Consider the following 25541-nt stretch of genomic DNA (forward strand, 5'->3'; position numbering starts at 1 on the left):
AGAGCAGTTTTCATTAGGAACGGTTGCTGCGGGACTTAGCCTGGCTTAGGCGTGCTGCACTGCGTCTTCTCCCCCCACCACAATTCTTTTGATTTAGTTGTTGTGTGTTTTGGAAACAGAAGAGATGTTTCGGAATCCTCCGCTCGGCCATTGAAATTGCTTTGGACCCCTTCCCAAGCCATGAGACAAATGCTCTCTCCTCGTCCCGTGCCTGGCTGACCAGTGGCAGGCCTTGAGAAATGAGCACCAATAGGACATATATTGGGAGGGGGGCTCGTGTTGAGGTGGGAGGAACTGTGTTAGTAAAGGCATGATGTCAGATGAGGGTAGAGAGCTTCCAGGGTTTATCCTGGAAACTGAAGCCGATCTCTTCCCCCCCCCCCCCCCCCCCCCCCCCCCGCAGCACAAACAAACACAATCACAGACAAGGAGCTAGCCCATCCAGAATGCAGACCACTGGCTTCACTCACGAGGAGAGCTGGAGCAGAGCCGAGCTCTCGGTTCAGACTCAGACACACATATAGAAGGAGAGGGAAAAGGAGAGGGAGAGGCAGGCCCTGGAAGTTTTTAGTGATTACAGGCAGTCTGATGCCTCACCCTCTCCCATCCTCCCCCCTCCACTCTCTTCCCAACCCGACGACGGTCCGTCCTCGACGAGCTGGAATCATTTCTTACACATCTGTGTACACCATGTGTGTTACTTTGGGGTCGGTTTATTGAAACTCTGATTAACATTCTTCAGTGTCATTAAGCTTGTTCACTGTAGGCCAGAGAAGGGCATGGACATTTCCCCTCCCTGCGGCTATAAGCTAACAGTAACATCACACACCTGTCTGATTACTCTTAGTCATACACAGGGAGTAATATAATAAATGCACATGCCAGCAAGACATTCTGCACATATCTGAATCTCTGTCTCCAGCTGTGAACAGTAATAAGGGTGGTTGCCTGTGCATTATTTTGGCCCCATAGTTGGTCACTTATCCAGATTTTTATACGCGATGGCCGCCTTTTCTGCAATGTGCTTTCAATTTGGGGCGCAATTTGAGAATTTGTTCAAATTAGTCTGTCAGGGAGGGACTGAGGACTGTTTGCTTTATTGCACCCATGTAGGTCGGTTTGATACCACGTGTGCTGGAACAAACCAAGCACAGAACAGTGAAACCTCCATCAAGGAGAGACTGTATCCTCAGCCACAGAGACAGGAGAAAGGGGGAGAGAGAGAAAAAGAGAGAACGAAAGAGTGGGAGTTTTTATTGAAGTGCGTGGAAATGGCCTGAAGTGGCTTTGATTGAGTGCCATAGGAGAATAGCTGCATTGCTTTCTTTCCCAGCTGTCCCTGCTCTGGTCTGGTCTGCTCTGTGTGGCTGGATGGATTTACAGGAGGGAGTGGAGAAAGTGATACGTCTGGGCTCCCAGCCTCCCAGGCTGTCTCTGCTCCTGATCCAGCCTCCAGCCTCCCGGGCTGCATCTGCTCATGATACAGCCTCCCCGGCTGCCTCTGCTCCTGATCCAGCCTCCCAGGCTGCCTCTGCTCCTGATCCAGCCTCCAGCCTCCCAGGCTGCCTCTGCTCATGATACAGCCTCCAGCCTCCCAGGCTGCATCTGCTCATGATACAGCCTCCAGCCTCCCAGGCTGCCTCTGCTCCTGATCCAGCCTCCAGCAATCCCGGGCTGCCTCTGCTCCTGATCCAGCCTCCAGCCTCCCGGGCTGCCTCTGCTCCTGATCCAGCCTCCAGCCTCCCAGGCTGCCTCTGCTCCTGATACAGCCTCCAGCCTCCCAGGCTGCCTCTGCTCCTGATCCAGCCTCCAGCCTCCCGGGCTGCATCTGCTCCTGATCCAGCCTCCAGCCTCCCGGGCTGCCTCTGCTCCTGATCCAGCCTCCCAGGCTGCCTCTGCTCCTGATCCAGCCTCCAGCCTCCCGGGTTGCCTCTGCTCCTGATCCAGCCTCCAGCCTCCCGGGCTGCCTCTGCTCCTGATCCTACTGCTGCTGCTGGTGCAGAGTGGGGAAATTCTCAAGCCCTCAATAGTTTATGCAGACCATAAACATCTGGGCTGAAGAGGAAAAGGTGGTCTGGAGTGCTCTCCTTTGCAGCCAGTCTCTCTCTCTCTCTCTCTCTCTCTTTCTCTCTCTTTAGGTTTTTATGGAGGTCTCCCTGCATTAGTTATTTCTATTGGCAGATTAGCACTCCAGTGTAGGGGCTCAGAGGCCTGTCTGCCTGCCTCTGTTGTTAGCTGTTAGGTACCATTATACAGCACCCCTGGTTGGTTTGGATTGGACAGGGAAATGGGCTAATGTAGTCTAGTGAATGGGGTCTCCTAGCCCTCCTTTTAAGGGGCACTAGTCTCACCGCCCATGTGGGTGCCCCTCAGTTTGTTGATGGAGAAAAGGGTATTTACATGTTTGAGGGGGTAGTATAGATTTTAGCTTGGTAGGATCAACAACAAGCCAGGACTCAGCAAAGGCCAATGACGTCTAACCATCTCACAGGGATGTCTGTCAATATTATATTAAGGGCAGGGGGCATTTTAAAGAGTCATCATTCATTGAAAAGAAAGAAAATTAAACAATGCTATTGAAGTTATTTTGTAATAGAGGAACAGACTCTGGGCAGATGTTGCTTGGTTGGAGGAGGCTGAACATTAGCCAGTCATCCCAATGTGCAGTTAGATTACTGGGAAGTGTTTGTTTTTCAAGGGTGAAGAGCGCGTCCAAATAAATAGGCGGTGTAGCCAAGCCTCCCTCGCCTAAAGTGTCAGTGTTGGCGTTCCCCATATTTTTTTTCCTCTCTCTCTCTCTCTCTCTCTCTCTCTCTCTCTTCCTTATAATCGGGGTCCCAGTGTTCTCTTTTGGATCTGTTTTCTCTGGGGCGGCCCCCATGTGGAACGCAGTAGGGGAGGGGTTTACCCTACCCCCCTTTCTCTCTCTCTCTCATTCTCTCCCTCTCCCTCTCCCTCTCTCTCTCTACTTCTCTTACTCTCCCTGAGGAAGAGTCGGTGCCGTGCCTGCCCTATGCGCTTACACTGAGAGTGTGGAATAATGTTTGTATGGGGAGCTGCGTTTGATTGCTGTGTAGGGACCCTATCTCACACAATGCTTCCTCTGTTCAGCGGCCACAGGTCCAAATCAGGACCAGAGCCTTGGGGTGGGGTCGGCTGGGGTGGAGCGAGAATGGGGTTTGGGGTTAGAATTTGTGTGTAGAGGCCCCCTCCCCCGCCTCCCTCCACCAGCCCCCCTAAAAACAGCCCCCAGATCTGCCTTGCTGTGGGCCCTCTCATTCCCCTACACCCTCCAAAATGAGTCAAGGCACGCCACTCCAAAGCTTCCCAAGTTGTAGCCTATACTATTATTCATCTCTCCATCTCCTCCTGCCCATTCAGAAAATCTCCTAGAGTTCCTTTCTAACTAGCAACTCCCCATAGTAGTAGTCTTTGTATTCAATCTTACACTCTCTATAGCAGTAGTAGCACTGGTGTTTTCCCAGTGCATTTTTGGTCTGTTTTTCCTCTCTGATTTATGCCTAGGGGCAGCTAAAATTAAGAGAGCGTTTTGGTGCTGCTTGTGTCAGCAGAGGAATGCGGAGCACAGTTCTGCTCTATAAGGTGAAATGAAAAGCAATCATGCTATTATACATACTGTAGTCTTGGTTTCTGGACTTTAATAGTCAGGGGGTTTGTGGTGGAATTGTTGACTCAGCACAGCGTTCCGAGTTTAAAGGATTACATATTAAAATATTGCTGGGTCGATTCTTTATTGGGTAGAATGGATTAATTGTTTACAATGTACCATGGGCAATTTTTAAGTATAATTTTAAGAGGCATCTCAAATGAAAGGAAATTGAGATCTACTTACAGAAATCAATGATCTTCTTACTGCCACCCTCTGGGTATTGTCCAGTGTTACTACTCACAGCTAACCATTGTACACTGAGTGTACAAAACATTAGGAACACATTCCTAATATTGAGTTGAACCCAATGCTTCCCGCATGTGTAAAGTTAGCTTGATATCATTGGGTGGTGGACCATTCTTGATATACCCTTTTTGGAAACTGATGAGCATGAAAAACCCAGCGGCATTGACGTTCTTGACACTCTCCAACCGGTGCGCCTGGAACCTACTACCATACCCTGTTCTAAGGCACTTACAGTGCCTTGCGAAGGTATTCGGCCCCCTTGAACTTTGCGACCTTTTGCCACATTTCAGGCTTCAAGTATAAAGATATAAAACTGTATTTTTTTGTGAAGAATCAACAACAAGTGGGACACAATCATGAAGTGGAACGACATTTATTGGATATTTCAAACTTTTTTAACAAATCAAAAACTGAAAAATTGGGCGTGCAAAATTATTCAGCCCCTTTACTTTCAGTGCAGCAAACTCTCTCCAGAAGTTCAGTGAGGATCTCTGAATGATCCAATGTTGACCTAAATGACTAATGATGATAAATACAATCCACCTGTGTGTAATCAAGTCTCCGTATAAATGCACCTGCACTGTGATAGTCTCAGAGGTCCGTTAAAAGCGCAGAGAGCATCATGAAGAACAAGGAACACAGCAGGCAGGTCCGAGATACTGTTGTGAAGCCGGATTTGGATACAAAAATATTTCCCAAGCTTTAAACATCCCAAGGAGCACTGTGCAAGCGATAATATTGAAATGGAAGGAGTATCAGACCACTGCAAATCTACCAAGACCTGGCCGTCCCTCTAAACTTTCAGCTCATACAAGGAGAAGACTGATCAGAGATGCAGCCAAGAGGCCCATGATCACTCTGGATGAACTGCAGAGATCTACAGCTGAGGTGGGAGACTCTGTCCATAGGACAACAATCAGTCGTATATTGCACAAATCTGGCCTTCATGGAAGAGTGGCAAGAAGAAAGCCATTTCTTAAAGATGTCCATAAAAAGTGTTGTTTAAAGTTTGCCACAAGCTACCTGGGAGACACACCAAACATGTGGAAGAAGGTGCTCTGGTCAGATGAAACCAAAATTGAACTTTTTGGCAACAATGCAAAACGTTATGTTTGGCGTAAAAGCAACACAGCTGAACACACCATCCCCACTGTCAAACATGGTGGTGGCAGCATCATGGTTTGGGCCTGCTTTTCTTCAGCAGGGACAGTGAAGATGGTTAAAATTGATGGGAAGATGGATGGAGCCAAATACAGGACCATTCTGGAAGAAAACCTGATGGAGTCTGCAAAAGACCTGAGACTGGGACGGAGATTTGTCTTCCAACAAGACAATGATCCAAAACATAAAGCAAAATCTACAATGGAATGGTTCAAAAATAAACATATCCAGGTGTTAGAATGGCCAAGTCAAAGTCCAGACCTGAATCCAATCGAGAATCTGTGGAAAGAACTGAAAACTGCTGTTCACAAATGCTCTCCATCCAACCTCACTGAGCTCGAGCTGTTTTGCAAGGAGGAATGGGAAAAAATGTCAGTCTCTCGAAGTGCAAAACTGATAGAGACATACCCCAAGCGACTTACAGCTGTAATCGCAGCAAAAGGTGGCGCTACAAAGTATTAACTTAAGGGGGCTGAATAATTTTGCACGCCCAATTTTTCAGTTTTTGATTTGTTCAAAAAGTTTGAAATATCCAATAAATGTCGTTCCACTTCATGATTGTGTCCCACTTGTTGTTGATTCTTCACAAAAAAATACAGTTTTATATCTTTATGTTTGAAGCCTGAAATGTGGCAAAAGGTCGCAAAGTTCAAGGGGGCCGAATACTTTCGCAAGGCACTGTAAATATTTTGTCTTGCCGATTCACCCTCTGAATGGCACACATACACAATCCATGTCTAAAATGTCTCAAGGCTTAAAAATCATCCTTTAACCTGTCCCCTCCCCTTCATACATTGATTGAAGTGGATTTAACAGGTGACATCAATAAGGGATCATAACTTTCACCTGGTCAGTCTATGTCATGGAAAGAGCATGTGTTCCTAATGTCGTGTACACTCAGTGCATAATGAATAATGAATCATTAAAATTAATACTTGAATTAGTATACTATACTCTATAACCTATTAGCCAGTATTTTTTATTAATCATGCCCTATGCACAGATAACTGTGAACTTTAAAATCATACACCTCTGATGTTGTGCCTATCTGGCATGTTGCAGGTAGCTCATCATTATCCTACAACACTCCATCTCACATGGATCAGTCTCCAAGCCTGGCTGCCAAAGAAGGTAGGACAGCATTATCTTCCAAAACCTTACTGCTAACGTTAAATATGGGCAACTGTTTTCTATTTCAGAGTTTTTTTTTTATAGGGGACTATGTTTCCTGTATTGAAGAGAGCCAGGTATATGTTGAGAGAGAGTGAGAGAGAGAATAAAGAGAGAGGACAGAAAGAGTGTTCTCATTTAGCCAAAACAATAGAGCTGCGGCACGCCCCTCTCTGTCTGCTACCACAGAGGCAGCAGCTGCCCCGACACCCAGGTCCTGGCAGCACCAGGCAGAGACATAGTTATTAACAGGTGAATCTTTTGTACAGGGGAATAATACCAGGCAGCACTACCCCAGTCTGTGCTATTCATGACCTACCTGCACATGGGGGAAAGTGAGTGCCACCTCAGAATGGAAGGGAATTAGCAAGACAAAAGGCATGCCGTGGCTAACCTCACTATCCACAGGAGGAGATAAAGCAGGATAGGGTGGGGGGCTCAGGGAGATAGAACGACTAAGGTCATTTTTGTGGAGGGGTGTATTTAAAGGACAGGTGGTTCAGCCACAATGCAAACAGAGAGGAGGAGACAGAAAGGGAGATGAGTTGTTTTTGTTTTCACAACTTTGACTCAATCAAGGAGGGAACATGTGGTGGTGGGGAGGAAATGTTTTAGAGGGGATTTGTATTTGTGTGGGTTTGGGAGCGGTCTAGGTCACTGTTCAGTGTTTTAATGTGTAGATTAGCATTCTGTGTTTGGTGTTTATGAGGCTTGTTCATTCTTTCCGATCAGGTCGCTGGAAGACAGTTTTTTTGCAGACAGCTAAAATGTGAACTTATTGTCCCTAAAAACCTCTGAATATATTTCAAAAACCCATAACAGTCTAAGCCATGTCTGGGGGGGGGGGGTTCTACTAAGCTATATGGAATTGGTCATACCAAGGATCATGTGGCTATTTGATTTTGAATTGGAATACCCCTTGAAGTATAAAAAAAAGTCCATACAAATGCATTGAACAACAGATTCACAACAGACAGTCCCAAACTAAAAATCTAAAGGACGTTTGTTCTGAAGTGTGCGTCCTATATCTGAGAGATATAACCCCTGATTCTTGCAACTAAACAGTCTCCATATAGACTTCCATACATTTTTTCAACTGGCACCGGGGGACCTTCAGATGAGTTTTGTGAGGCCTGTGGACGTACTAGAGCAAAGCAACCCACATGTACTGTAGGTGTTCGTGAGAGTCATAATGAGTAAGGATAACATGGATATGTACACAGGGTACCAGTACTGAGTGGATGTGCAGGGGTGTGAGGTAATTGAGGCAGATATGTTCATACTGTACAACTGGGAATAAAGTGACAGATAGCAGTAGCAGCAGCGTATGATGAGTCAAAAAAGTTAGTTAAAAAGGTAAAAATGCAGGTAGTCTAGGTAACTATTTGGTTAACTATTTAATGAACTATTTAGCTGTCTTATGGTTTGGGGGTAGGAGCTGTTCAGGGTCCTGTTGGTTCCAGACATGGTGAGTCAGACCCACCTAAGCCTATATTAGTGTCTGTGAAATGAGGTACATATCCTTTACATGTGGACTGTGAAGTCACCACCACATACAGTACACTAGAACAGGCTGCAATAACAGTGATATCCTGGCTCACAGGAAAAGGGTGTATCTAGGTAGGGGGAGAGGAAGAGACGAATAAATGTTTAACACACCCCTCCAGTCCACCGCTGAGCTACACTGTTCTGTTCCCTCTAGTCCACCGCTGAGCTACACTGTTCTATTCCACCGCTGAGCTACACTGTTCAATTCCCTCTATTCCACCGCTGAGCTACACTGTTCTATTCCCTCTAGTCCACCGCTGAGCTACACTGTTCTATTCCACCGCTGAGCTACACTGTTCTATTCCCTCTAGTCCACCGCTGAGCTACACTGTTCTGTTCCCTCTAGTCCACCGCTGAGCTACACTGTTCTATTCCCTCTAGTCCACCGCTGAGCTACACTGTTCTGTTCCCTCTAGTCCACCGCTGAGCTACACTGTTCTATTCCCTCCAGTCCACCGCTGAGCTACACTGTTCTGTTCCCTCTAGTCCACCGCTGAGCTACACTGTTCTATTCCACCGCTGAGCTACACTGTTCTATTCCCTCTAGTCCACCGCTGAGCTACACTGTTCTGTTCACTCTAGTCCACCGCTGAGCTACACTGTTCTATTCCACCGCTGAGCTACACTGTTCTATTCCCTCTAGTCCACCGCTGAGCTACACTGTTCTGTTCCCTCTAGTCCACCGCTGAGCTACACTGTTCTATTCCACCGCTGAGCTACACTGTTCTGTTCCCTCTAGTCCACTGCTGAGCTACACTGTTCTGTTCCCTCTAGTCTACCACTGAGATACACTGTTCTGTTCCCTCTAGTCCACTGCTGAGCAACACTGTTCTGTTCCCTCTAGTCCACTGCTGAGCTACACTGTTCTGTTCCCTCTAGTCCCCCGCTGAGCTACACTGTTCTATTCTCTCTAGTCAACCGCTGAGCTACAGTGTTCTGTTCCCTCTAGTCCACCGCTAAGCTACACTGTTCTATTCCCTCTAGTCCACTGCTGAGCTACACTGTTCTGTTCCCTCTAGTCCACCGCTAAGCTACACTCTTCTATTCCCTCTAGTCCACCACTGAGCTACACTGTTCTATTCCCTCTAGTCCACCGCTGAGCTACACTGTTCTGTTCCCTCTAGTCCACCGCTGAGCTACACTGTTCTATTCCCTCTAGTCCACCGCTGAGCTACACTGTTCTATTCCACCGCTGAGCTACACTGTTCTGTTCCCTCTAGTCCACTGCTGAGCTACACTGTTCTGTTCCCTCTAGTCTACCACTGAGATACACTGTTCTGTTCCCTCTAGTCCACTGCTGAGCAACACTGTTCTGTTCCCTCTAGTCCACTGCTGAGCTACACTGTTCTGTTCCCTCTAGTCCACCGCTGAGCTACACTGTTCTGTTCCCTCTAGTCCCCCGCTGAGCTACACTGTTCTATTCTCTCTAGTCAACCGCTGAGCTACACTGTTCTGTTCCCTCTAGTCCACCGCTAAGCTACACTGTTCTATTCCCTCTAGTCCACTGCTGAGCTACACTGTTCTGTTCCCTCTAGTCCACCGCTAAGCTACACTCTTCTATTCCCTCTAGTCCACCACTGAGCTACACTGTTCTATTCCCTCTAGTCCACCGCTGAGCTACACTGTTCTGTTCCCTCTAGTCCACCGCTGAGCTACACTGTTCTATTCCCTCTAGTCCACCGCTGAGCTACACTGTTCTGTTCCCTCTAGTCCACCGCTGAGCTACACTGTTCTATTCCACCGCTGAGCTACACTGTTCTATTCCCTCTAGTCCACCGCTGAGCTACACTGTTCTGTTCCCTCTAGTCCACCGCTGAGCTACACTGTTCTATTCTCTCTAGTCCACCGCTGAGCTACACTGTTCTGTTCCCTCTAGTCCACTGCTGAGCTACACTGTTCTATTCCCTCTAGTCCACCACTGTGCTACACTGTTCTGTTCTCTCTAGTCCACCGCTGAGCTACTGTTCTATTCCCTCTAGTCCACCACTGTGCTACACTGTTCTGGTCTCTCTAGTCCACCGCTGAGCTACACTGTTCTGTTCCCTCTAGTCCACCGCTAAGCTACACTCTTCTATTCCCTCTAGTCCACCGCTGAGCTACACTGTTCTGTTCTCTCTAGTCCACCGCTGAGCTACTGTTCTATTCCCTCTGGTCCACCGCTGATCTACACTGTTCTATTCCACCACTGAGCTACAGTGTTCTGTTCCACTGCTGAGCTACACTGTTCTATTCCACCACTGAGCTACAGTGTTCTGTTCCACTGCTGAGCTACACTGTGCTATTCCACCACTGAGCTACAGTGTTCTGTTCCACTGCTGAGCTACTCTGTTCTATTCCACTGCTGAGCTACACTGTTCTATTCCCTCTAGTCCACCGCTGAGCTACACTGTTCTGTTCCCTCTAGTCCACCGCTGAGCTACACTGTTCTATTCCACCGCTGAGCTACACTGTTCTATTCCCTCTAGTCCACCGCTGAGCTACACTGTTCTATTCCACCGCTGAGCTACACTGTTCTATTCCCTCTAGTCCACCGCTGAGCTACACTGTTCTGTTCCCTCTAGTCCACCGCTGAGCTACACTGTTCTGTTCCCTCTAGTCCACTGCTGAGCTACACTGTTCTATTCCCTCTAGTCCACCACTGTGCTACACTGTTCTGTTCTCTCTAGTCCACCGCTGAGCTACTGTTCTATTCCCTCTAGTCCACCACTGTGCTACACTGTTCTGTTCCCTCTAGTCCACTGCTGAGCTACACTGTTCTATTCCCTCTAGTCCACCACTGTGCTACACTGTTCTGTTCTCTCTAGTCCACCGCTGAGCTACTGTTCTATTCCCTCTAGTCCACCACTGTGCTACACTGTTCTGGTCTCTCTAGTCCACCGCTGAGCTACACTGTTCTGTTCCCTCTAGTCCACCGCTAAGCTACACTCTTCTATTCCCTCTAGTCCACCGCTGAGCTACACTGTTCTGTTCTCTCTAGTCCACCGCTGAGCTACTGTTCTATTCCCTCTAGTCCACCGCTGATCTACACTGTTCTATTCCACCACTGAGCTACAGTGTTCTGTTCCACTGCTGAGCTACACTGTTCTATTCCACCACTGAGCTACAGTGTTCTGTTCCACTGCTGAGCTACACTGTGCTATTCCACCACTGAGCTACAGTGTTCTGTTCCACTGCTGAGCTACTCTGTTCTATTCCACTGCTGAGCTACACTGTTCTATTCCCTCTAGTCCACCGCTGAGCTACACTGTTCTGTTCCCTCTAGTCCACCGCTGAGCTACACTGTTCTATTCCACCGCTGAGCTACACTGTTCTATTCCCTCTAGTCCACCGCTGAGCTACACTGTTCTATTCCACCGCTGAGCTACACTGTTCTATTCCCTCTAGTCCACCGCTGAGCTACACTGTTCTGTTCCCTCTAGTCCACCGCTGAGCTACACTGTTCTATTCTCTCTAGTCCACCGCTGAGCTACACTGTTCTGTTCCCTCTAGTCCACTGCTGAGCTACACTGTTCTATTCCCTCTAGTCCACCACTGTGCTACACTGTTCTGTTCTCTCTAGTCCACCGCTGAGCTACTGTTCTATTCCCTCTAGTCCACCACTGTGCTACACTGTTCTGGTCTCTCTAGTCCACCGCTGAGCTACACTGTTCTGTTCCCTCTAGTCCACCGCTAAGCTACACTCTTCTATTCCCTCTAGTCCACCGCTGAGCTACACTGTTCTGTTCTCTCTAGTCCACCGCTGAGATACTGTTCTATTCCCTCTAGTCCACCGCTGATCTACACTGTTCTATTCCACCACTGAGCTACAGTGTTCTGTTCCACTGCTGAGCTACACTGTTCTATTCCACCACTGAGCTACAGTGTTCTGTTCCACTGCTGAGCTACACTGTGCTATTCCACCACTGAGCTACAGTGTTCTGTTCCACTGCTGAGCTACTCTGTTCTATTCCACTGCTGAGCTACACTGTTCTATTCCCTCTAGTCCACCGCTGAGCTACACTGTTCTGTTCCCTCTAGTCCACCGCTGAGCTACACTGTTCTATTCCACCGCTGAGCTACACTGTTCTATTCCCTCTAGTCCACCGCTGAGCTACACTGTTCTGTTCCCTCTAGTCCACCGCTGAGCTACACTGTTCTATTCCACCGCTGAGCTACACTGTTCTATTCCCTCTAGTCCACCGCTGAGCTACACTGTTCTGTTCCCTCTAGTCCACCGCTGAGCTACACTGTTCTATTCTCTCTAGTCCACCGCTGAGCTACACTGTTCTGTTCCCTCTAGTCCACTGCTGAGCTACACTGTTCTATTCCCTCTAGTCCACCACTGTGCTACACTGTTCTGTTCTCTCTAGTCCACCGCTGAGCTACTGTTCTATTCCCTCTAGTCCACCACTGTGCTACACTGTTCTGGTCTCTCTAGTCCACCGCTGAGCTACACTGTTCTGTTCCCTCTAGTCCACCGCTAAGCTACACTCTTCTATTCCCTCTAGTCCACCGCTGAGCTACACTGTTCTGTTCTCTCTAGTCCACCGCTGAGCTACTGTTCTATTCCCTCTAGTCCACCGCTGATCTACACTGTTCTATTCCACCACTGAGCTACAGTGTTCTGTTCCACTGCTGAGCTACACTGTTCTATTCCACCACTGAGCTACAGTGTTCTGTTCCACTGCTGAGCTACACTGTGCTATTCCACCACTGAGCTACAGTGTTCTGTTCCACTGCTGAGCTACTCTGTTCTATTCCACTGCTGAGCTACACTGTTCTATTCCCTCTAGTCCACCGCTGAGCTACACTGTTCTGTTCCCTCTAGTCCACCGCTGAGCTACACTGTTCTATTCCACCGCTGAGCTACACTGTTCTATTCCCTCTAGTCCACCGCTGAGCTACACTGTTCTGTTCCCTCTAGTCCACCGCTGAGCTACACTGTTCTATTCCACCGCTGAGCTACACTGTTCTATTCCCTCTAGTCCACCGCTGAGCTACACTGTTCTGTTCCCTCTAGTCCACCGCTGAGCTACACTGTTCTATTCTCTCTAGTCCACCGCTGAGCTACACTGTTCTGTTCCCTCTAGTCCACTGCTGAGCTACACTGTTCTATTCCCTCTAGTCCACCACTGTGCTACACTGTTCTGTTCTCTCTAGTCCACCGCTGAGCTACTGTTCTATTCCCTCTAGTCCACCACTGTGCTACACTGTTCTGGTCTCTCTAGTCCACCGCTGAGCTACACTGTTCTGTTCCCTCTAGTCCACCGCTAAGCTACACTCTTCTATTCCCTCTAGTCCACCGCTGAGCTACACTGTTCTGTTCTCTCTAGTCCACCGCTGAGCTACTGTTCTATTCCCTCTAGTCCACCACTGATCTACACTGTTCTATTCCACCACTGAGCTACAGTGTTCTGTTCCACTGCTGAGCTACACTGTTCTATTCCACCACTGAGCTACAGTGTTCTGTTCCACTGCTGAGCTACACTGTGCTATTCCACCACTGAGCTACAGTGTTCTGTTCCACTGCTGAGCTACTCTGTTCTATTCCACTGCTGAGCTACACTGTTCTATTCCCTCTAGTCCACCGCTGAGCTACACTGTTCTGTTCCCTCTAGTCCACCGCTGAGCTACACTGTTCTATTCCACCGCTGAGCTACACTGTTCTATTCCCTGTAGTCCACCGCTGAGCTACACTGTTCTGTCCCCTCTAGTCCACCGCTGAGCTACACTGTTCTATTCCCTCTAGTCCACCGCTGAGCTACACTGTTCTGTTCCCTCTAGTCCACTGCTAAGCTACACTGTTCTATTCCCTCCAGTCCACCGCTGAGCTACACTGTTCTATTTCACCGCTGAGCTACACTTTTCTCACCCTGGTTAATACCATCAGGCCAATGGGCATGCTCGATAAGAATTTCTTTCTGAAAATGATTTTATTTTGGGAGTTTTAGACAATAGACATAGACAAAAAACAATAGACATGCTCAATAAGATTCTGCAGTGTCACCTCTGCCGATCCTTCCTGGTTTTCAGTGGCTGGTATTCTGAATGGCAGACCCAGCAGGTGAACTCCCCTCAACACCATTTCCCCAACACACAGAAGTGATTTCTATTATGGGCTACCATAGTAACAGTGCTCCTTTTGCTTCAAGAAATGCCAGCTTTGAGACGTTTATCAACTTTCTATCGCCAGATGTTCACAGTCATATTGCCTGTAGAAAAGGGTCACATACCATCTCAGCTCTCTCAGGGTATAGTAAGCACCGTTATTCAGCAGGAGACCTCCAAATCTTTTCCAGACTGTCTGATGTAAAAAGCTAGATTATGAATAGTTAGCAAATAAAACATGGAATGCAGCAGCCATGAAAAGTGTGTGTGTGTGTGTGTGTGTTCATGTGCTTGCTTGCATGTGTGTTGAGCTAAAGGGTGCAGGGAGATAGTTTGGAGATTCAGTGATTTACCACATGGCTCCTCAGTGTTCACAGAGAGGGAAGCTTTAGAGATTGATGGGCTATTCTTTGTCTTTTATCTTTCCCTCTATGGCCTCCCAAGTGGAGGACTGCTGATTTACATTGTTTGTACAGTATAGCCAGGTATACATACAGTACTCTATTCCATTGTATGTTCATTGTGTAAGCTAAAGATTGGCATCTGCCTCTTCCTCAAATATCTATTTCCTTTTCTCACACAGCTGGCTTTCAATAAAGCACCTGTATACAGTATAAAGAGCCATGCTCTGTCTGAGTCTGTGTCTTTGGCTGAGACTGTGGGTTAAAAGTGGTCCATGACTAGACTTCTCTCTCGCTGGTTCTCAGCCCTTGTTTTGAATAGCTGGTCTGCAAGTCTCCCAGGACGAGTGAGCGTTGCACCACACCCCAGCCCAGAGTGGAAACTGGCTCCACTCAGAGAGAGCCTGGAAAAAGAGGGAGAGGGACTCCAACGTGCCATACTTCTGGGGTGTCTGTTGAGTTTGCATGGCTGACTGTGTTCCTGACCTGCTGTGCTCATCTGGACTCTGGTCGTCCTTCCCTGTCTGTCTGCCTGGCTGCCCCCTCTCCTCTCCCCACCTCTCCTCTCTTCCTCTTGGCTCCTCATCTCTCCTCTCATCTCCTCTGCTGAATGGTGTCCCACTTACGTCTCATGTCCACCCCTGCCCCTCTGGTCTGACTCAGACCCTAATCGAATCAGGTATAGGAACTTCCCCACTGTCTATAGCGGTGAACCCTTAATATGAGGATATTGCAGGCATGTGACCCTCTCTCATGTCAAAAGGCTACGTAGTGGAGCCGAGCATAGTCTATCCAACCACATCCTCCACTCTTTATCAGACAGTAGCGGGATACAACGCCATTGTTTTCTTTTCACATTCCAATGTTGTGTTTCGTCTGCCTGGGTCTCTTGGTTCTCTCTCTCTCTCTCTCTCTCCCTCTCTCTCTCTCTCTCGCTCTCTCTCTCACCCCCTTCTGTTTGTGACACTTCTGTTGGAAGGAGGTAGCCCCTGTATGTTTTTTTTCACAGGGGGGGAGGAGGGGGGGGGCAGTAAAACAAAGAGAGGTTGTCTGCAGGCGAGGCAGGCAGGAAACACAACTCTCTTAGGACTCTCCTCCAGTCGTTGCTCCTAGACTATCCCACAGGCCCACTGCAGCATGGACCTGACCGCCTCTGCTGAGACCCCGACTGTTATTTTCTCTCTCTCTCAATTCAATTAAGGGCTTTATTGGCATGGGAAACATGTGTTAACATTGCCAAAGCAAGTGAACTAGATAATAAACTAAAGTGAAATAAACAATAAAAATTAACAGTAAACATTACACACAGAAAGGTTCCAAAAGAACAAAGACATTACAAATGTCATATGATGTGCAAATAGTTAAATTACAAAAGGGAAAATAAATGAACATAAATATGGGTTGTATTTACATGTTGTTTGTTCTTCACTGGTTGCCCTTTTCTTGTGGCAACAGGTCACACATCTTGCTGCTGCGATGGCACACTGTGGTATTTCATCCAATACTTTTATAAAGCACAAACACACATGAGTACAAGGCAATACGTTTAAATAACATCCTGTGAAAGTGTTCCGAGATGTGATTGAATGCGAAATGTTTTCCAATTTTCATTGTAAATTTATAATTTATGAGAGACAATAAAACACTTTCTAGTTATATTGCCTTTTAGAAAGCCAGAGTGTTTTTTTCTATTACTGCTTTGAATCAAGTTTGTGGTGGAGAAGTACTCAACACTAAAGTGAACGTGCATTTTGATTTATTCAATGTTGGTTGAAGTAAACCAGTGGAAGGTCTGCATTTCCAAATGTTTGTTATATAAGAGCAGCATGCTTCTGACCAAAAGAGGGCAGTGTTGGATAATGTTTAGAGAGGTCATGACATGGATCTCAACCAGTTCTAGATGAGTCAGAGGGAGCCACATTAGTAGGACATTATATCAGTTATATGTCATATTAGTAGTACATTATATCAGCTATATGTCATATTAGTAGGGCATTATATCAGCTATATGTCATATTAGTAGGGCATTATATCAGTTATATGTAACATTAGTAGTACATTATATCAGTTATATGTAACATTAGTAGTACATTATATCAGCTATGTTTAATATTAGTAGGACATTATATCAGCTATATGTAACATTAGTAGTACATTATATCAGCTATATGTCATATTAGTAGGACATTATATCAGCTATATGTAACATTAGTAGTACATTATATCAGCTATATGTCATATTAGTAGTACATTATATCAGCTATATGTAACATTAGTAGGACATTATATCAGCTATATGTAACATTAGCAGTACATTATATCAGCTATATGTAACATTAGTAGGACATTATATCAGCTATATGTAACATTAGTAGTACATTATATCAGCTATATGTCATATTAGTAGGGCATTATATCAGTTATATGTAACATTAGTAGTACATTATATCAGTTATATGTAACATTAGTAGTACATTATATCAGCTATGTTTAATATTAGTAGGACATTATATCAGCTATATGTAACATTAGTAGTACATTATATCAGCTATATTTAATATTAGTAGGACATTATATCAGCTATATGTAACATTAGTAGGACATTATATCAGCTATATGTAACATTAGCAGTACATTATATCAGCTATATTTAATATTAGTAGGACATTATATCAGCTATATGTAACATTAGTAGTACATTATATCAGTTATATGTAACATTAGTAGTACATTATATCAGCTATATCATTATATCAGCTATATGTCATATTAGTAGGATATTATATCAGCTATATTTAATATTAGTAGTACATTATATCAGCTATATGTAACATTAGCAGGACATTATATCAGCTATATGTAACTTTAGTAGTACATTATATCAGCTATATGTCATATTAGTAGGACATTATATCAGCTATATCATTATATCAGCTATATGTCATATTAGTAGTACATTATATCAGCTATATGTCATATTAGTAGGACATTATATCAGCTATATCATTATATCAGCTATATGTCATATTAGTAGTACATTATATCAGCTATATGTAACATTAGTAGTACATTATATCAGCTATATGTCATATTAGTAGTACATTATATCAGTTATATGTAACATTAGTAGTACATTATATCAGCTATATGTCATATTAGTAGTACATTATATCAGTTATATGTAACATTAGTAGTACATTATATCAGTTATATGTAACATTAGTAATACATTATATCAGCTATATGTAACATTAGTAGTACATTATATCAGGTATATTTAACATTAGTAGTACATTATATCAGTTATATGTAACATTAGTAGGACATTATATCAGCTATATGTAACATTAGTAGGACATTATATCAGCTATATTTAACATTAGTAGTACATTATATCAGCTATATGTAACATTAGTAGTACATTATATCAGCTATATTTAACATTAGTAGTACATTATATCAGTTATATGTAACATTAGTAGGACATTATATCAGCTATATGTCATATTAGTAGGACATTACGTTGGTTAGGTGTGTGTCTTGCTTCACTGGCTATGTCCTCTTGTCTAGTGACTCTCTGCATGTGGTACAGTCTTAGCCGGTAACAAAGCTAACTGTCAGGGGTGCTACAGTCATTGCCAGTCAAATGAAGATTAAATTGATTCTACTTTCAATTTAGAATGTGCAGTACTGCTTTTGATGCCTTGATGGAGAAAATATACATCCTTTTTTATATCTGCACATGTCAAGGAGACTGATTACATCTGGTATCAATCCAGCTTCCCAGACCACATTCAGTCAGTTGTGAACCACGCAAACGTGGGGCAATTCTTTCCAACTCAGTTACTTTTGCAGCATTTTACAATCATCCATTTCTAGGATGTCTATCTGTCTGTTGTGTGTCTGTATGTGTGTATGTTCCCCTCCTGTTTGTGTGTCTGTATGTGTGTATGTTCTCCTCCTGTTTGTGTGTCTGTATGTGTGTAAGTTCCCCTCCTATATGTGTGTATGTTCCCCTCCTGTTTGTGTGTCTGTATGTGTGTATGTTCCCCTCCTGTTTGTGGTCACCATGGTGCAACCTGCTCATGAAACGGTCCTTTTATCGAAGACATCTTGTTGGTTCCTCTAGTTTTGAGACATAGTTGTATGCCAGATAAACCCACATTACCTGGGCCAGATATCCTGCTGCACATGGTTTCTCGGACAGGCTTGGATAGGCAGGCAAACCTTTTTATAGCCGGCTCTTGGCATCATTTCCCTGCCTTTTTTCTGTGACAATCTCGTTGCTCGTATAAAGCCAAGTTGTGTTCCTGAGATGGGTTTGCTTGCAGATGGGGAGGCAGAGAGCACAGTCAAGAACATACACAGCCACATATCGAAAAGAGCCACTACCCCTTTTAATTCAGGACTAGTGTATATTATGAGATGAGGTGGAGGGTTCCTGTCGTCGAGTTAGAATCAGTTTATTTCCCACTCGTGTATAGGCTGCTGGTTGTTTAGCAACAAAACCGATGTGTGCACAACTATGGGGCAAAACAGTCAGGGGTTGGTTTAGATTTTTGACAACATGTAAACTATTTTCACCTCCAATGTTTATTGGAAACATAAATACATGGCAGCTTCTTGTAATTGTTGCTAGCTATCTGACGGTTCAGAATCATAACACCACACGGCCTTCTGCCTCATCGATGCTTATGCATCATTTTCGTGACGATGTCAGCCAACCCGTCTATAGGAGAAATAAATGAAATACTCCAATATTAAATGTTAGGAAGTGCAGTAAATTGACAAATCTCTCTCTCTCTCTCTGCTTCTCAGACCCATCATATGATGCTGTACGGCGGACTGGATGGTCGAACAACATGCACAATGGAAAAGGTGAACATACTCTTTACTTTACTGAGTCGCAGAAAGACTAACCACACAAGGAATTAATATATGGTCCTACCCATCATATTCTTTTTTTAACCTTTATTTAACTAGGCAAGTCAGTTAAGAACAAATTCTTATTAACAATGACGGCCTGGGTTAACTGCCTTGTTCAGGTGCAGAACGACAGATTTTGACCAAGGGGATTTGATCCACCAACCTTTCGGTTACAGGCCCAATACTCTAACCACTAGGCTACCTTCCGCCCCAAAGCTCAAAGTTTCATAGAGCAATTTGTGAGAGCCCACTCTCAACCCAAGCACGCAATGATTAAATCCTCAGTCGTCAAACCCTGAATTCTGGGAACTTTAAGCACTTACCCTAGCCACCAGTTACTGCCCTGTTTTCTTTGGAACGGGGCTGACGTGCCATTAAGATGTGTACCGTGGTTTATCCATGACCGCCCAACTGGCTTTCTTTCCTCCTGTTTCTTTCCCCTCCCAACCCCTCCCTCTTCAGGCTCGCCGGTGGTCACACAGAACGTGTCCAAGTCCACTGAACAGCCCAGACCTCAGCCAGGTAATGTATTTCACCCTGCTCATTCCTTCCATCATGTGTGTGCACTCCACCTAAGACAGTGGGTTACACCCATCTCATTGGGATGAGTGTCAACCTAATAGATGCAGACTAACAGACCTCTCTCTCTCTCCACAGATCCTTACCAGATCCTGGGGCCCACCAGCAGTCGACTGGCCAACCCAGGTAGGTACGAGAGAATGAATGAGACCAATCATATATTCAATGTAAACTACATTTCCCAACATACATTGCTTCATTATGGCCCCTGTGTATTGCTCTTTAATATTGACATTTTTATCTGCTGAGAATTGTTGGAATTCTACTTTATTGCAGTATTCAGGAAGTACATAATGAGTTATGGGTCTTTGATCAACTGGCTGTTAGGTGTTCAGTTATAGAACAGCTGTTGATTTGACCTGTGTGTGTCCTGGTCAGGTTCAGGACAGATCCAGCTGTGGCAGTTCCTGCTGGAGCTCCTGTCAGACAGCGCCAATGCCGGCTGCATCACCTGGGAGGGCACCAACGGAGAGTTCAAGATGACTGACCCTGACGAGGTGGCGAGGCGCTGGGGCGAGAGGAAGAGCAAGCCCAACATGAACTACGACAAGCTGAGCCGCGCCCTGCGCTACTACTACGACAAGAACATCATGACCAAGGTGCACGGCAAGCGCTACGCCTACAAGTTTGACTTCCACGGCATCGCCCAGGCCCTGCAGCCCCACCCCACCGAGTCCTCCATGTACAAATACCCCTCGGACCTGGCATACGTGCCCTCCTACCATGCCCACCAGCAGAAGGTCAACTTCGTGTCCCCACACCCTCCCTCCATGCCCGTCACCTCTTCTAACTTCTTTGGACCCACCGCTCCATACTGGAGCTCCCCAGGGGGCATCTACCCCAACCACAGCGTCCCCCGCCACCCTAACTCCCACGTGCCCTCCCACCTGGGCAGTTACTACTAAACCCCACTGCACCGTGACATCTTCCCCCAACCTCCCCTCCTCTCCCCAAAACGAACCACACCAGGGCTGACCTGCACACTCGCAAGGAAATTAAACTAAGACCGAGAGAAAGGGGGATTCTCCGCCTCCACCCAAAGTCTGCTCTTAACTTGCAAAATGAAGGACGCTAAATGAAGTATAAAAAAAAACTGGATGCTGTGATCCAAATGGAATACTACTTATTTACAAGACAATACTGTTTCCATGTTTGTTTTCTTTTGTTGATGTGCGTAACAGTGCGTCTGTGTTTTTTCTGCCTTTCTGTCCCCTGAAAGCTGCACCCATGGGCCAGTTCAGAGTGCCCCCAAAATCTGGACACGGTTACCCACACAGACGCAGCCTTATCAAGAGACCATAGAGGCTCTCATACCTACTATGTGCCTGATCACAGACATGGACCCATTCTCTATGGGACTCAATTTACATTTTTCTCATACAGTGAAACTCCTGCCTTGTTCCTCGTTTCCGTCTCTGGGGTCTCAGATCCACATCATGTCTGTCTGCCTGATGTTCTGTTATCAGTTTGTCAGTCCGTCTGCAACTCTTTATGTATGGAACTGTGTTCATCTAGAACTGTGGAGGTAGGGCTCCAAAGAAAAGGACTTCTCAGCACTGAATGAAAATGAAATATTGGCAACTGGAATATGCCATTGATTCACACTTAACTTATCCTCCAAACTGGAAGTAGGCGAGTTGGAGACCAGAGTTGGATGTGAAGCACTGTAGCTATGTTTTCAGGGGGCCACACACCAGTTAACTGTTGTTACAGTAACTATGTTTGTCCTCTTCAGCCATTGGTTCTTTCCATTCCAGGATATAAGTCATTATTAATGTGAATGCCCTCTGGTCCATGGAACACATCATCAATTTGACAATCACAGTTGTTTCTAGAAGAGCTACGTGTCTCACGGTGGTCTCTCCCTCTTCTGTCCAGGCCAGTCAAGTGTCGACACAGAGTGACTTACCACAGCACTATGTTGTGTCATGTCAACCCTCACCTAACTGTCTCTGTGCATTCATACAGCACTGCCATTTTAAAACGCGCATTTTCAGATGGTTAAAGTTTGTTGTATGAAAGAAACAAGTGTATTTAAACAGCTGAATCTGGACTTTTGTCTCAGTACTTCTTGAAAATAAATGGTTTACTAAATAAAGAACAAAACCAGTAAAGTAAGAAAGGATGAAAACAGAGAAATCCTCAGATTCGCGAACGCTGTGCGTTTGTCAGACATATTTTTTATTGTTTTGTGAAAATCGGTCAACTAGGCATTAAAGCAACTTACTGTATAAATTATGCAGAGTTATTTTCATATGTGACACAGTTTTAAAAAGTCAAGAGAATTAATACGAGTTGACCTCGGTCAAAAATGCAATTTTTTAAAAGTCCGTTACTGATATGTAGTATGTTCAACATTTTTAAACGTTTTATATCTGTACATTTGGGCAATACATTTTTACCTATTTTATTTTTTACATTTTTTAAATTAGTGAACACAAGATTTGTTCTAGTTATTATCAAATACCACAAATGCCTGCTTGAATCATAATCCTATACTTATAGTCAATCTGTTATTCTGTATATACCATGATTATGGTTGCTTTTAATTCTAAAATAGGCCAACAACACTTTCCATGTCTCATACCATTAAGCCAACCACCCAGAAATTGGCAGCTTTTGTCTGTGCCTTTAAAATGGCCAGGTATATTATACAAATGAGTGCAGACACCCCTAATATTCACAGGAAGCATCTCTTGAAGCTCCATTGGTTTAGTGGTTTGAACTAAACAGAATTTGTTCAATTTAACATGAAGGTAATCATCAAAAATGTACCCTTTACGCCCACCTCTCATAAATAGTAATGTTCAATAAAAGGGAACTGTTACTTCATATATGCAATGTATTTTGGATATTAAATATATAAATATTATGTAATTTTGCAATTAACCATTTTATTATTGTTGTAATTCCTGAGATGTATTAAGTAATACCTTTTGAAATAGGATTTTTGGCAAAATAAAAGTTTTTACTTCTGAACAGATTTACTTCTCTTGGTCCATTGTCTGCCAGAAAGTAGAATAGTGCTCTTTAGCTATTAGGCAAAGTTACAACATGAAATTCATGGTGTAGCTCTGTTTCAATCAATACTTAATCATCATTACTAGCCATTTCAACCGGACTATAACCCAATTTCATTCATTTTAGATTTTCAGTGTTAAAAAAATGATTTGTGGAGAAAATACATTTCCTCTGGAGAAGAGAAACAGGAAATACTTTATGGGTTTCTCTGATGTTTAGAATAATGACACCAACCATCAACCCAGTTTCCTACAGTACCTGTTAGCTGGGGGGGGGGGGGGTGTTAGAAGTGTTATGTAAGCCTCAGAAGGGTATATTGAGATTCCTTCCCAACTTGAGAGGTACAAGGATGAGAGGTGGGGCCTTTGTCCTCTTGTTATCATAGATGATGTCAGGTCTCTGTTAATGGTAACTGCGTTATTTACAGTAATGTATTCAGTATACTGCCAAGCCTACGCACAATGGAGTCGTACAAAATAACAGCATGTGTTGTCGGTGTGTGTGCACGTGCGTGTGTGTGAGGGAGAGAGAGAGAGGGGAGAAAAACACTTTCCTATCCTATACTATCAATTTCATTTATCGATGTATCATGTAGGGTCGGTTAAGGTCTCATCAGGCAATACGTTTCATATGAAATGTTTAATGTGATGTCCATTGAAAGCTTTGATTTTCTGCGTGGATTTAAAAGCTTTGATTTTCTGCATGGATTTAAAAGGTTGTGAAATAGCTTGGGCGTGATAAAAAAGTGATTGTATGCCATTCAACAGAGAAGGTCACATCCATCACATCCATCCCATACCACCTTCAAAATCAACAATGGCAGTCATGCACATCACCACAGGGGAAAAAGCGATTCACTGTCGCCACCATGTGGCTAGTATTGGCCAATGCGGGGGACCACTTCACCGTGTAAACCACCCTAGATCAGAAGTCTTCAACCTTGTCTTGCCCAGGGACCTGTGCCGTGACAAAACAGTGACCCAGGGACCTCCATCATATGTTAAGAAATGTAATTTGTTCCACATGTCCTGTCTGATCATCAGGTGAATTATATTGGCTGTTAGAAGTAACCAACATTTTAAAATGTATATATTTGATAGAACAAAAAGTAACTCTAAAGACATTTAGCTAAAAGCAGCTGTTTAGCTGGTTAAACAAAGGTGAGCCATGTGTTGGCAAAAATGTATGTCCAAGCCAAGAAAGCTTAGCAGCAGCCAGTGGCACTTGTGTGACCCGTCCGTGCGGGTGCTTTTTCAAAGGCTATGTCAGACACTTCAGTGAGTGTAATGAGCGCCAATGAGTGTAATTTGCTCAATATTAGGAGTTGAGAAATAAAGTTGACATCATTAGAAAGAAGATATTCTATTTTCTGCTGTAGGTAATTTCAAATTAGCTTATTCTTTTGTTGCTAGCAATATTCATATAAACATACAAAAATCTTATTTTGTTTTGTCAGTGCTAGGGTGGATCCTTGGAACGACCCTATCCTAAACTCTAACTCTAACCGTAACTATTACCCTAACCCTAACCTGAACCATAACCCTTACCTGAACCTAACCTTAACCCTTACAATTTTACATTTCAACTTCAATGAGGTAGGCACGTCTCAAGGATCCCGGATAGCAAGGACCATTTAGTAATGGACAGAATTGTCTTCAAGTTCAGTAGCCAATTTGGTAGGAAAGCATATTCAAGTCTTTTGTCTCAAAATGCTGTCACTGTGATGACATTTCAGGTTGGTTGAGAAATAACACTAATTTTGTTGTTTTTAAATGAAGGCACAGTTTGCTATTCAGTAGCCTATACAACAGTGTGGTATTGTTTAAAAGAGATGTTTTTCATTTAGTTTCCTTCATAATGTAAAGACAATGCTAATGGTAGCTGACTAAACTACATTCCATGGTGAAGGAAGTTTCTGATGAACACCAACGGAGTGGAGCAGAAACCAGGTTTTGTGGAACTCGCCCAAGCTCAATACTTACAATTTTTTAAAGGAAACACTTACCTTGTACTGATGTTTGTGCCTTTGTTTGCTGAAATCAATACTTTTTCAATAAACGTTAATCAAATACACAGACTGTTTTCTCAATGCTGTTGCTCTAAGATGCAAAGTCAGCTCAAATGCACATGTGCCAATTGAATCTCAACAAGGAAACAGTCGGTGGTTGTATTTGATTTAACGTTTATAAAAAGAAGAATGGATTTGAGCAATCAAAGAAAGGGACCAAACTAGAGAGGACAAACATACAGTTGAAGTCAGAGGTTTACATACACTTAGGTTTCAGTCATTAAAACTTGTTTTTCAACCACTCCACAAATTTCTTGTTAACAAACTATAGTTTTGGAAAGTCGGTTAGGACATCTACTTTGTGAATGACACAAGTCATTTTTCCAACAATTGTTTACAGACAGATTATTTCACTTATAATTCACTGTATCATAATTCCAGTGGGTCAGAAGTTTACATACACTAAGTTGACTGTGCCTTTAAACAGCTTGGAAAATTCTATGTCAAGGCTATAGAAGTTTCTGATAGGCTAATTGACATAATTTGAATCAATTGGAGGTATACCTGTGGGTGTATTTCAAGGCCTACCTTCAAACAGTCCCTCTTTGCTTGACATCATGGGAAAATCAAAAGAAATCAGCCAAGACCTCAGAAAGGAAATTGTAGACCTCCAAAAGTATGGTTCATCCTTGGGAGCAATTTCCAAATGCCTGAAGGTACCACG

The 25541-nt window shown here is 44.3% G+C and overlaps 1 protein-coding gene across 8 annotated transcripts in view; it reads left to right on the plus strand.

Moving 5' to 3' along the window:
* LOC110507857 (Friend leukemia integration 1 transcription factor) overlaps window positions 1–22771 on the plus strand; it is a 37926-nt gene extending 15155 nt beyond the window's left edge. For all 8 annotated transcript variants that reach the window (XM_021588228.3, XM_021588229.3, XM_021588230.3 and 5 more), the window contains 5 exons: window positions 6140–6208; window positions 19102–19161; window positions 19672–19731; window positions 19867–19914; window positions 20167–22771. In XM_021588228.3, coding sequence (XP_021443903.2) covers window positions 6140–6208; window positions 19102–19161; window positions 19672–19731; window positions 19867–19914; window positions 20167–20693 — 764 coding nt within the window. In that variant the 3' untranslated portion in view covers window positions 20694–22771. The remainder of the gene's footprint in view (window positions 1–6139; window positions 6209–19101; window positions 19162–19671; window positions 19732–19866; window positions 19915–20166) is intronic.
* The last annotated feature ends 2770 nt before the right edge of the window (window positions 22772–25541 follow it).

Source organism: Oncorhynchus mykiss, chromosome 27 (genome assembly GCF_057628025.1).
Source record: "Oncorhynchus mykiss isolate SJ-2025 chromosome 27, ASM5762802v1, whole genome shotgun sequence".
NCBI classification, from domain to species: Eukaryota; Metazoa; Chordata; class Actinopteri; order Salmoniformes; family Salmonidae; genus Oncorhynchus; species Oncorhynchus mykiss.